Source organism: Chiloscyllium punctatum, chromosome 4, assembly GCF_047496795.1.
Source record: "Chiloscyllium punctatum isolate Juve2018m chromosome 4, sChiPun1.3, whole genome shotgun sequence".
Lineage (NCBI taxonomy): Eukaryota > Metazoa > Chordata > Chondrichthyes > Orectolobiformes > Hemiscylliidae > Chiloscyllium > Chiloscyllium punctatum.
In genome coordinates, this window is record NC_092742.1 from 50667772 (window position 1) to 50681963 (window position 14192).

A 14192-nucleotide genomic window follows, 5' to 3' on the forward strand; every position below is an offset into this window, starting at 1 on the left:
GAATGTAAAGAAGTGAAAATTTTCAGAGCAGGGTATTTTAAGGAATTGGTTGAAATGGGTGGTTTAAGAACTCACCAGAAATGCAAACCACACTACTCAAAAATAATTCCATGCAGGAGTCAGGTGAGGTCTGAAGGCATAACATTTGTTTCTTTTAAATTTCTGTGAATCCAATATTTCAATCCCTTAGTACACCACTTTAAATCTAAAAAATGTCAGTTAATACATTATTAGACAAAGGCTAAAAAGAATCTTTGGCCTGCTGATCCCACAGCTGAAGAAGACAAATGTTGGCAGTATTCTTGACTAAGTCAACTTTTGTTAGGTATACAGATGAACCTCGATTATCCAGCATTCAATTATCTGAATTTTGGATTATCCAGCAAGATTGCAAGGTCCTGATGTTTGGCTAAACTGTATTAGCCGGCATTCGATTATCCAATGAAATTACACTCTGCCCGTGCCGTTCAGATAATCAAGGTTTCTCTGTGTACATAGTGAAACATTGCACTTCTTGGGTAAATTCCGACCCCAAAAATGCTAATGCAACTTGGGTTTTGTCTAGCAAATGGGATTACAGTTTAAAACATTTTCAACGTGTTGTAAAATTGCAGAAAATATTTTGTACTTACATTGTACACATTTTTTTTAAAAAGCTGTGACCAAGTATTTTCCAGTTCATGCTCATTTCATTCATTTTAAACACACAAAGAAAAATAATGAACTTAATAAAGAAAGTGCATACAATCTCAGGCTGGATAACACTATTACACACGTCTCCATTTTATTGTCCCCACCAAAAAGTTTAAAAACCTCTTTTGGACACTTCGTTTCTTCAGGTAGGTGTCTTCAGTTTGTATCTTTTGTAACTTGGTACGTTATTGCCACTTGTTTAAATATTCGGTAGATGGTAATTATATTTCTGCTTGAAGTACTTCTTGCTTTCCATGGATGGAGGTATATTGCTGCTGGTAAGTTGTGGTAAGTACTGCAACTATACAAAAGAGTATAGAGGGGAAAAAAAATCAAGGGAACAATAAACAACAACTGGAATTGACCTAAAAATAGCAACTAATTTCTGATACATTTAGAACACTTTTTAAAATCAAAATCTATTCTTGGGAAGGAGAAGTCATAACTCTTTCTTATTTTGTTTGGCAGCTTTAAGCAGTATAATATTTAACAATAAATATTTGTATCATCACACAAATGTTCGAATTAGGAACTGGGGTGGCCATTATAGCCCCTTGAGCCTGCACTGCCATTTGATAAGATGATCCTGGCTAATCTGATTACTCCATCTTCCCCAAACCCTTACTGGTCAGATGCCTTTGCATTAAAAATATTCAAATGTTTCCTCAAAAGGTGGTAGAAGACTCCCAAACTGCTGGAGGAGAAACATTTTCTCATTTGACTTAAGTGGACTCAGAATTCTCTGCATTCCATAGCTTTGCAGTCTCTTGCTACTTAAATTTTTTATTCTTCCTGCCAAAATGGATAATTTCCACATATATATTGCATTTGTTAGATCTTTGACTACTCAGTTCGTCTATTAATATCCCTCTGTGGCCTCCTCATAGCTGCTTTGCTTATTGCTTGCCTACTTTTGCCTTTATAAATAGATTAAGCAACTATATCTTCAATTCCTTTATGCAAGTCATTTATATGCATTGTAAAAAGTTGAGACCGCAGCACATAACTGGTTATTTCTTTACACACAAAAATTATCCATTTATGCAAACACTTGATTTCCTGTTAACTAGGCAATCTTAATTTACGCTAATAATGTGCTTTTTTTTCCCTCAGTAATAAGCATTGATATGGTACCTTATCAAATGCCTTCTGGAAATCTAAGCAGTGAACATCTATCGAAAATGGATGTCCTTCTGAGAACTCAAATTGGTTGGTTGAATATGACATCCTTTTCTCAAGTCCTGTTGACTCTGCCTGATTATTTTGAACTTTAAGTGCCCTCTCATCACTTTCTTTAATAATAGAATCATAGAGATGTACAGCACAGAAACAGACCCTGTGGTCCAACTCGTTCATGCTGACCAGATATTCTAAATTAATCTAGTCCCATTTGCCAGCAGTTGGCCCATATCACTCTAAACTCTTCCTATTCATGTACCTATCCAGATGCCTTTTAAAAGTTATAATTGTACTAGCCTCAACCATTGCCTCTAGCAGCTCATTCCATACACACTCACTTTGCGCAAAAAAGTTGCTGCTTTGGTCCCTCTTAAATCTTTCCCCTCTCACCCTAAACTTATGCTCTCTAGTTCTAGACTCTCCCATGCCAGGGAAAAGACCTTATCCATGTCCCTCATGATTTTATAAACTTCTATAAGGACACCCCTCAGCCACTGAAGCTACAGGGAAAATGGCCCCAGCCTATTCAACACATCCCTATAGATCAACCATCCAACCCTGGCAACATCTTGTAAATCTTTTCTGAACCCTTTCGAGTTTCACAACATCCTTCCTATAGGAGGGAGACCAGAATTGCACTCAATATTCCAATAGTGGCCTAACCAATGTCCTGTACAGTCACAACATGACCTTTCAACTCCTATACTCAATGCCCTGACCAATAAAGGAAAGCATACTAAACATCTTCGCTATCCTGTCTACCTATGACTCAATTTTTTAAAGGAATAATAGTTTCTAATATTTTCCCTATTGCAGATAGTTCTTACATTCTGGCTCTGCGTTTTAAAATAAAGTTGTTAGAAGGGATAAGGACAGTTTAAGAAATAAAAATAATTCAGGATCTAAAATTACCATACCTTTGAAATATTTTTGCTTTCGGACATGAATGGTTGCTAGAACACTGCAGAGAGTGTGTTGAGAATCAAACATCTCACATTAAACTGCGTGTGATATGTCTATACTACTGACTGAGTGTGTAACAAATTGATCATTACCTACAGGAAGTTTAATTATTTTCTGTATTTTTAAAATTGCTTTAAAAACCTGATATTTAGAAGCAACTCTCCCAGATCCTTTGTGGAAACATGATCCAAACATCCTAAAACATGACATATATACCTTAAACACAATCTTATATCTTGGTTTAGAGACTGGAAAAACTAGTAGATTTGGAGTCTGAATCAAAAGGATCAATTACCTCCAGCATTTGAGTGTATTGGGACAGACTTTGTCAAACTAATGATGTCTGAATAATGTATGTTTAGTTATACATATGTTGTCTAGCAATGTGAAATTACACTGAACTGCAATTCATCACAAGGTTTTAGTCAAAATTAGAATCTGAAAATTAGACAAAGAAATGTTACACTTGCTCATTTTCTGAATAAGAAGTTGACAAACATTAGCAATTATCAAGTTAAAAGGGCACATGCACAGTTAATTACAAGACAAAATTATTGTCCGTGTTGCCGAAATAACAATTACTTTGGTTTCTGAAGGGCAGTGTTACTTAAAACAACTTTATTTCCTCAATTCATCTTACCAAATAGCTACTTACTGCTGGAGCATTTCTGCGTGGTGGTTTTACACGCCTCTTCAGAGCTTTTTGCTTGCTCATTTCCAGTTCTTTTCTGAGACTATCAAAGTACGGATGATCCAACAACTGTTCACAGTTTAGACGAGCAGCTGGATCCATATGTAAACACCCCTATATGTATAAATTAGAATGAATATTGGTTCTGCATACAGATAATCAACACATGCCCATCTATTTCTTCCCCATGTCCCTTCATTTCAGGAGTTAAAATACTGTCTTCATATATTTATTTATTTTTGTAGGTGTTCTTAAAGAAATTTCATTCCAATATCACTAACACTAACAAATTGTTCTCCAGCTGTCATACTATAAAAAGTACGTAAATTTAGGATTTTATTGAGCATCTTAGAAGGCACAGTTAAAACTGTGGGACTTGGGCAAATGATTACCCACTTATTTCATCCAGCTGAAGATATATTCAAAGACTGATCATACAATGCTGTGGAGCTAAATATTTCTCCTTGAATTGCACTTTCTGTAGTTAGGCCATTCATTGAAATATAGCCTCACTGCTTGGAAGAAAAAGGTGAAGTGCACTGTTTACATGTATAAAATATATGTTTTGTCAGCTACTCTATTGTTAAAGTAATAATTGGGGGATAATTCATAATTATTAAAGTGTTCAAATTAATTTTAGTATTGTACAGTAATTCCATTCAAAGTGACACCTGACTGAGCAATTATGGTTTGATTCAATGTCATAAGTGTTTCAGGGAGTTAAAAGAAACTGAATTGCCAGAGTCTGGAATTAGTTGAAAACTGTTCTTTCTGACCATGGATGTCTTGTGAACTGTTTCCTTTTATTACAGGAAAAAAGTTTTTTTTATTAGAGTGCAGTAAGAATGGAATTGCCATAAAATTTGCATCTGAACTGAAAACCATCAGTTTATATACCAAATGGTGTCAGGCTTAACTGGATAGACTGGAAACAACCAGACTACTGGCTATTTTAGATATGATAAATAGGTAATAAGTGATTAATGATCTCTTGGCAGAGATCCACTGGGGAAGAGTGACCTATTAATGTGGAATTTCACATGCTGCATTTGAGTGAGAAACGTTGAACTGAAATTAATGTCTCAATGTTGTGGTTCTGTTCGCCGAGCTGGGAATTTATGTTGCAGATGTTTCGTCCCCTGTCTCGGTGACATCCTCAGTGCTTGGGAGCCTCCAGTGAAGCGCTTCTGTGATGTTTCCTCCGGCATTTACATCACAGAAGTGCTTCACAGGAGGCTCCCAAGCACTGAGGATGTCACCTAGACAGGGGACAAAACGTCTGCAACACAAATTCCCAGCTCACCGAACAGAACCACAACAACGAGCACCCGAGCTACAAATCTTGAATTAATGTCTCAAGCTTAAAGGCAATTGCAAAGCAGTGAAGGTAGAGTTCACTCCAGTAAGCTGGTAGAAAAAGCCATGGCAGACATTTGTGAAGAAATTTTATACTTTTACATAGCATCAGAAAGAAAAGACTGACTGATAAACTGCAGTTACTCAAAGTTAATAATGGTATCACAATGAAAGAAAAGAAACAAAATGTTAACTTTCAGGGTAGGCCAGGAAATTTGGAAAAATTCTGGAAATTAGCAAAGTAATATTAAATCCCTATCTTCTGTATTATGAGTAAACTCATATTTTTACAAAAAAGGGAGCAGCTCATGTAAACAGGATAAAATTGAAGAATTAACGTGAAACCTGGAAATGATACAGGATCTAAATAATAGTAGAAAAGAAAGGGAGAGGAATGTCAAACCATCATAATCACAAAAATAAGTGTACGAGCTAAACAAATGGGACTTGGGCTGAGAATCTGTGACTTGATGGCTACCACTCTTGGATTAAAAAAAATGTGAATTAATTGTAGTATTCCTAAATCTCTCAATTTTGGAAGCATCCAGTGAATTGAAAAACTGCAGATATAATGCAAGCAAAGTTACCATTTCAGGTTGGAGCCTTCCTTTAATACCTTCTGCCCATCAGATGAATAATATTTTGAGTGTATATGAGGGCCATATGTTCCAAAGACTGGCAGGTTGCATTAAAATAACATTCAGCTGTCAGCAACGAGCAAGATTCTGACTGTACCCAATCAAGTTGTATTTGCAAAAGTTGCAACAATATCCAATATTATATGTGATTCTGCAGTTGGTCAGCATTTACTGGATATTAGAGTGTGCAGAGATAGAAGTGACATGCACAAACACTATGCCTGTTTCAATTCAGCAAAATAAATATTGGCCCCCCATTCACCAATTCATTTCTCCTCTGACCAGACTCAACCTGCCTGGTTTGAATTTTAAACAAAGCCTGGCATTTAACGGTCAATCATCATTAAAGAAGAAGTCTTTCTGACAAAACTCTTCAGATGCTGCTAGACTTAGTAATATTTCCTACATTTTTTATTTTTATTTCAAATTTACAGGGTCTGCAGAACTTGGATTTTGAGTACATGAAATATCCCTATTAAAAAAAAGACAAAAGCAGGAAACTAGGCCATTTAGCCTAGCACCTCTATCAACAAACAGGATAAGGAGGAACCTGAAGATAGTGTATTTGGATTTCAGAAAGTAATTAATTAAGGCACCACCTCAAAAGTTACAATACAAGATGAGGTCATGATCTTGGGATGAAGTAAGTATAGATAGAAGATCAGCTAACACCAGGAAGGCATCAGGATAAATAGATCATTTTCAAGTTGGCAAATTAACTCGAGTGCCACAGGTATCAGTGCTTGGTCCGCATCTATTTACAATTTATATTCATGACTTGGATGAAGGGATCTGTACTAGAGTTAAATTTGTTGATGAGGCAAAGATAGGTGGAGAAACGGGTTATGATAACAATCAAGGAGTATGCAAAAGAATACAGGTGGCTTAAGTGATTTAGCTGAAAGTCGGCAGATGGTATTTCATGTGGGAAAATGAGAACTTATCCACTTTGAAATAGAAGAGCAAATAATTTAATGCAGGGATTTATAGAATGTTGTGGCAGAGGCATCTGGGTGGCCTTGTATGTAACAGACAAAATGTTAAAAGCAAGTAATTAGGGTGGGAAATAGAAATGTTGACATTTATTGCAATGGGGATGGGGTATAAATGTAAGGAAGTCTTGCAACTGTGCATGGTGTTGATGAGATTGCAACTATGAATACTGTATAATGTTTTAATATAAGGAGTGACGTGCCTGCAGTTCACAGAAGATTTACCAGGTCAGTTCCTGGGATTAAGGGTTATATGGAAAGGTTGAGTATGTTGGCTTATTTGTGATGGAGTTTAGAACAATGAGAGATAATCTTGTTGAAATATATGATAGAGGCAATATTTTTCTTTGAGATGTGGTTTTGTAACAAGGCAATGTAGTTTCAGAATGCAGATGAAAAGAAATTTCTTAAGTACTGTTAATCTTTGGAATTATCTAACTTTGAATGCTTCAGTCATTGCATATATTCAAGCCTGCAACAGACAGCTTCTTGAATTATAGGAGAAAAAGTATTAGGGAGAACAAAGCAAAGGTGAGCTATAGCCAAGACCAGATCAGTTAGAATACTGAATGCTGGAGCTCCTTCACCTTTCGTTATGTTTTGACTAAAAAAGCATATATTCATAAAAATGGTCCATAGATCTATAAGAACCGTGGATTTCAGACCCAGATTATTGGTCTGTACTGATGAATTAAGAGAATAGCTTGCTGAGATCATAGGCACCTCATATCTAATGCATTGACATAGGAGCTGGGAGTAGACCATTCACCCCATTGATCCTGCTTAGTCATTCACTGTGATCATGTCTAATCATCTACTTTAATGTATTTCTCCCCATAATATCCCCATATTCCTCTTAGAAATCTGTCAACCTCTATTTTAAACCTACTCAAAGACTATGTTTCTGCAGCCAGCTGGAGCAGAGAATTCTAAAGATTCACAACCTTGTCAAAATCCTGGAATTCCCATCCTAAAGGCATTGTGAGTGTGCCCTATATCTACTGGACTGCAGCAGTTCAAGAGGGCATCCCCCCATCAACTTCTCAAAGTCAACTAGTTGGATGAAAAATGCTTCTAAGTGGTTTCTCCTTTATTTCCAGTCTTCCCCAACAAAGCAACAAGTAACCTGTATGTCTACTGCCTATCGTTTATGTATTTTGTGGATTTCAATGAGATCATTCTTCAAAACTCTGGAGAAAACAGGCCCAGTTTGCCCAATCTCTATTCACAGATCAGTCCTGCCATCTTGGGAACAAGTCTGGTGAACGTTTGTTGCACTCCCTCAATGATAATAATATCCTTCCTAAGGTAGGCAGATAAAAACTGTGTATGGTCCTTTGGATTCAGAATAATAATAATAATGATAATGATGATAATAATAAACCTCTACTCAAATTGTCTTGCAATAAGATTACATTAGCGTTCATAATTGCTTGCTGCATCTACATTAGCCTTCAGTGATGAGTTGACAACAACTCCTGGGTCTCTTTGTACATCTACATTTTCTCACCTCTTGCCATTTCAAAAATGCACTGCACGTCTATTCTGCCTATCAGAGTGGATAACCTCACATTTTTCCACGTTACACTTCATCTGCTGTTTTTCTCCCCTCAGTCAATAAGTCTTTTCAAATCCTTGTGAAGTCACTTCCATCTTTGTCGCAGCATGCATTTTCACCTTGCATCGAACTTGGAAATATTACATTAGCTCCGTACATGCAAATAATTCACAGACATTCTGACCCATTTATTTATTCTCTGCTTACTGTCAATCCTTAATCCATGCCAGTACATGATCTCTTAAGCCACATGCTTTAATTTTGCTAACCAACCTCTGTCTGGGATTTTACCAAAAGCCTTCTGAAAAGTCAACCATACATATTTCCACCAACCCGCTTCTATCATTTCATAACATCATTTAAAAATCACCAGTAGGTTTGTCACACACGATGTTCCGTTCACAAAATCATGCCTGAATAAATTATCCAAATGTCCATTTATCATATCCTTTTTGATAAAGGGCAGGCTCACTGCCTCACCCAGGTTCAATTCCAGCCTCAGGTGACTGTATGGAGTTTGCACATTCTCCCTGTGTCTGTGTGCGTTTCCTCCGGGTGGTCCGGTTTCTTCCCACAATCCAAAGATGTGCAGGTCAGGTGAATTGGCCATGTTAAATTGCCCATAGTGTTAGGTGCATTAGTTAGGGGTAAATGTGGAGGGGTGGGTCAGGGTAGGTTACTCTTCAGTGGGTCGATGTGGGCTTGTTGGGCCAAAGGGCCTGTTTCCATACTGTAGGTAATCTAAGTTTTATAATCATTTCTCGCACTTTTCCTAATAATGATAAGGCTAACAAGTATGTAGTTCCTGATTTTCTTTCTTTCTTCTTAAATATTGGGGTGACATACACTACCTTCCAATATACAGAAACTTTCGAATTTTCCAGAATCTATAGAATTTTGAAAGATGAACACCAAGGCATTCATTATCTCCATAGCTACCTTTTTCAACATTCTAGGTCCCCATATCCAAATAATTCACAAATATTGTGAACAACTGCAGTCAGAATGATACCTCACTAGTCACAGTCCAGTATGACATAATTGCTGCAAGTTTCACTTCAAGCCACTCACCATTTTGACTTGGATGCCAACTGTCATTCCATCAGGTCAAATGCCTGAACATATGGCCTCTAATTTAAATACCTCCAGGTGGAAATGATTTATTTACCTCAGCGAAGTCTTTTTAAAGGCTTTATCACATCATTTATCAATGCAAATGGCCCTGCAGCCAATGTATATCCCTTATATAACGTCTTTTATCATTCAGATGATTTTTACCCCTAACTTTTTATTCAATAATGCACATTGTCTTAGAGGGTGTAAATGTACTTTTTACTGCTAAATGTATAACAATTTACTCACCTATTTGGCTAATTAATGTGCAACACAAACAGGACTCACCTTCATTAATCCAAGAGCATGTTGTGAAATATTTGAAAACTTCATTTCTAAAGGTTCCTATAGAGAAAATAAGTTCCAGTTACACCGACACTATTCAACAGTGTAGAAAAACTAGATTTTCAAATATTGCACTTCACTACAAAACAAATGTAAGAAATAGGGAATAGTAGTCATAATCGGGGTCCCAATTGCAAATGTAATGTTTCTGCATAAAATAGTTGTTTTTCCTTAGGTTTCCTCTGATGGCTGTAGCAGGCACCTACAATATTCCAAACCCAAGCTCTGGTTTAAGCAGAAATCCCAGTTGGCAGGAAAGCCTGCCATTTGTATCTAATATATTCCTAACATTGAAAGTTCAGGCAGAGTCAAAAGCCCATTTACACAAAAGAGAGGGCCAGAAAATCAAAAATTCAGATCACAATGTTCAAACTATGAACAATCCATTTGTATTAAGTTACAAATCCAAATTCTGCTTTCCTAGAATAACATAATGCCATACCACCATATCAGGTACTGGTATATTGACTCCACTGAAGAACTGGTTTGAACTGAAGACTTGTTGATGCCGAGGAATCAAATCCCCTGTATGAAATCAAGATACAATAGTTGTTACTAAACCCTTAATGGATATATTAAGATTACAATGTGTCATTGAGTGCACAAAGTCACACTGAACAATGCAAATAATCATAAAACATTTTGTGCTTCTAGGATACAATGTGAAACTGGCAAACAATCTAATCTCCACAATTAACTCTGAATGGACTTTTAGTCTGTGCGTATTTAACCGTTAAATTCAAAGACAAAGGAAGCCAATTTGACCTGTATTTAATCCAAGTATGCCACTCAAACTGCAGAGCAATTACACCATGTAGCCTTAAAATAATTCACTTTGGCAACAGAATAATATATTTATGTTTAATGCTCCTGATCGTAAAGGAAGTGCATCTGATGGCATACATGCGCAGTGCCAAGTCAGCTCTACCAGTAAATATACTCAATCACCTGTGGCATTAAACACAAGGAATGAAAAGCAATTACAGTCTTCAAATGACAGAGCTGAGTTCCCATTTTACAAGTGTTGCATCCTGTCGTTATATTTGTATTATACAGTTCCCTCACAGTGGAATATGTAATTATATAATAATAAGTTTAAATAGACACTTGCATTTGCAAATACAGAGGTTGGAAGCTACTTAGAAGGAAATAGACAAATTGTTGACATCAATAATAAAATTGAGGATATAGCTACATTGCATTTTAGAAATCAATGTATCAGAAGGCCTCACTGGATGAACATAATTTATCAATCTTATTGACATAACAACTTTGATCCAATTATTATATTAAAAAATATCAGCTCTGATTCTCCAACACAGATATTCCATTGTGAAGATATTGCCTGTTCCACAATTCTTCCACACCCTCTGGCTAAAGAGGTTTATTCTTATCTCTGTTCCAAAGGGTTTTCCCTTTACTCTGAAGCTGTGCCCTCTGGTCCTTGTCTCTCCTGCCAATGGAAACATCTTGCCAATTTCCACTTTGTCCAGACAATTCAATACTCTAAGTTTATATCAAACTCCCCCATCTCCTTCTAAACTCCATCGAGTAGAGTTCCAGAGTCCTTAAGTGTTCCTCATACATTATACCTTTCATTCCCGGGATCATTCTTGTGAACCTCCTCTGGACCCGCTTCAAGGCCAATACATCCTTCCTGAGGTAAGGGGCCCAAAATTGCTCACAATACTCTAAATATTGTCTGACCAGAGCCTTATAAAACCTCACAAGTACATCCCTGCTCTTATATTCTAGTCCCCTTGAAGTGAATGACCTCATTGTAGTTGCCTTCCTAACTACTGACTCAACCTGCAAGTTTACCTGAAAAGAAACCTGGACTAGGACTCCCAAGTCCCTTTGGACTTCAGATTTCTGAATTTTCTCATTTGAAAAATAATCCATGACTGTGTCCTTCTGACCAAAGTACATGAGCTCTTTCCCACATTATATTTTATCTGACATTTCTTTGCCCATTCTCCTAACTTGTCTATATCTTTCTGCAGCCTTGCTACCGCCCCAATACTACCTTATGCTCCACCTAGCTTTATATCATCTACAAACTTAGCCAAAATGCCCTCAGTTCCTTCATCCAGATCATTAATGTATAAAGTGAGAAGTTGTGGTCCCAACACTGACCCTTCTGGCTGGTCCCACTAGTCAGTGGCCGCCATCCTGAGAAGACCATGCTTTCAATTAACTATGCCTATGTTTTAGAATTACTCCTTTACCTTGTGATCTCTGTCCTTTTAAAACTCTCTGTAAAAACAGCCCATCAAAGCTATTAGATATTGCTCCTAGTCATTCCTTTGATTGTCAATTTTTGTTCTCTATGCTGCTATGAAATGCTTGGGATTAATTTCATATATTAGGTATGATGTAAATTTAAATACATTTGTTTGTCATTATAAGTTATTTAAATATTTTCCAAATTATTTAATGAAAAGCCTTACAGTAAAGTTGCATCTTCCATGATGCCAGGATGTCCCAATGTACTCTACAGCCAATTAGTCATTTTGAAATGTGGTTACGGTTGTAATACAGTAAATATCGCAGCAAATTTATAAACAGCAAACTCCCACAAACAAAGTGTGATACCAATTGCATACTAATTGTTAGTAATGTTGATTGAGGTAGAAACATTTGCAAAGAGACCTTGCAGAACTCTTGCTTTTCTTCAAAATAGTGTCAGGATCCAATTGAGACAGCAGGAAAACACCTCCAATAGTGTGGCACTCCGTTAATACTGCATTGGAGTGTCAGCTCTTGATTCTCATATCAACTCTTTGGAGTGGATATGAGATGGGAATGCAGCCAATGGAGTAGTTGGCAACACCTAAATGTAAAAGAATCTTATACTCCTAACATGCAAATTAGCTTTTTTGTAAATTTACTAATGATTATTTGATTCACTTAGAAATTCATTTTGACTTAAACAAAAGGAGTGCAATTTCTAATATTTCCAATATGGTACCCACCTAGTGTTTTTCTAATCAGATAAAGCTGATCAACATCTGATTTTCCTGGCCACAAGGGGGCTCCAAATAACAATTCTGCAAAAAGGCAGCCTATTGCCCAAACATCCACTGGAGGGCCATATTGTGTATCTCCAACCAACAGCTCTGGGGCACGATACCAACGAGTTGCTACGTAATCTGTGTAGTAATCTTCTGGACCAGCTACAAAATAAAATGTGAAACTAGAAAATGCTGAATGACCTCAGGCAGCCAAAGCTTACTTTAATAGAAAGATTTAAAAAAACACAAAGAACCGCGGATGCAGAAAATCAAGCAAAATCTGAAATTGCTGGAAAAATTCAATTATAGAATCCCAACAGTGTGGAAGCAGGCCATTCAGCCCATCAGGTCCACACCAACCCACAAAAGACCGTCCCACTGAGACTCACCCCTCATCCTATCCCCTGTAACCCTATATTCCCTGCAGACACTGGGAGAATGTGAAAACTCCACACAGACAGTCGCCCGAGGCTGGAATCAAACCCAGGTCCTTGGTGCTGTGAGGCAGTAGTGCTAACCACTGAGCCACCGTGCCACTCTAACTCACTTTGTTCTGAAAAAGGGTCACTGGACCTAAAATGTTTATGCTGCTTGCTCCCACAGATACTGCCACACATGTGTTTTTCCAACAAGTTCTGATTTTGTTTAATGGGAGGACATAACTTTTTAACAAAACCAATGACCTGTATGTAGGTTTGCTCGCTGAGCTGGAAGGTTCATTTTCAGATGTTTTGTCACCATACGAGATAACATTTTCACTGAGCCTCCCAATGAAGCATTAGTGGTGTTGCCTACTTTATATTAACAGGGGAACCTCAATTATCTGAATACCAATTATCCAAAAAATTGGATTATCCGAAGGAGATCTCGAGGTCCCAATGGAAACATTACATCAAAGACTTGTTTGCAACAGTGATCATGTCTTTTGTTTACAGTGATTAAACAGGCACCGTCTCCAAATGACTGACTCCCGCCCTCTCTCTCTCCCCACACTTTCCCTGGAGTTCTAAAGAGTGGTGTACCCTAAACCCCCCCCCCCCCCACCAACATTGTCCTGTACAGGGCAGAGGTGGAACCTGTCAAAAAGGTGCAGTAAAAAGTTGTGTGCGTGACTGAAGTTGTGTGAGAGAGTGTGTGCGCGCTATTTGGAGACTTACCCCATAAAGGCAGCAGCAGTAGTCTTATTGTTGGTGTCCAGTCTGGCTGCCCCAGAAGGGGGCCAGAGACAGTTGGACAGGGGATGGGGGCAGTGCTGGACGGTTTGGGGGGCAGTGTTGGACTGGGTTGGGGGCTGGCGGGGACAATGTTGAATGGGGGCAGGGTGCGGTGTTAGACAGGAATGGTGTGTGGGGCTGGAGGGGGTGGTGTTGGATGGGGGTGGGCTGAGGGCGGTGTTGGACGGGGTTGGGGTGGGCGGGGTTGAATGGGCAGTGGGGCGGTGCAGGGGCAGTGGTGAATGGGTTTGGGAGCAGACGGGGGCAGTGTTGGATGGGTTTAGGGGCGGGGGCTTGCATGCTGTGCTGCTGCTAGTCTCCTGAATAGGGAGCAGACTTAAAAACTCTGAGTTCCAGAGAAAAGGCATTTAATCGATTAACCAAATAATCGATCATCTGAACGAAATAGTGCCCGCCCATCTCGATCAGATAATGC

The 14192-nt window shown here is 38.1% G+C and overlaps 1 protein-coding gene across 2 annotated transcripts in view; it reads right to left on the minus strand.

Moving 5' to 3' along the window:
• Positions 1–883: 883 nt before the first annotated feature.
• cdkl1 (cyclin dependent kinase like 1 (CDC2 related kinase)) overlaps positions 884–14192 on the minus strand; it is a 37299-nt gene continuing 23990 nt past the window's right edge. Inside the window, exons 5-9 of one of the 2 annotated variants that reach the window (XM_072568673.1) lie at positions 12504–12704; positions 9971–10053; positions 9472–9528; positions 3491–3640; positions 884–994 (exon numbers count right to left, since the gene is read on the minus strand). In XM_072568673.1, the coding sequence (XP_072424774.1) occupies positions 893–994; positions 3491–3640; positions 9472–9528; positions 9971–10053; positions 12504–12704 (593 nt within the window). In that variant the 3' untranslated portion in view covers positions 884–892. Of the gene's footprint in view, positions 995–3475; positions 3641–9471; positions 9529–9970; positions 10054–12503; positions 12705–14192 lie in introns of both variants that reach the window. The other variant, XM_072568672.1, reaches the window with a different exon arrangement.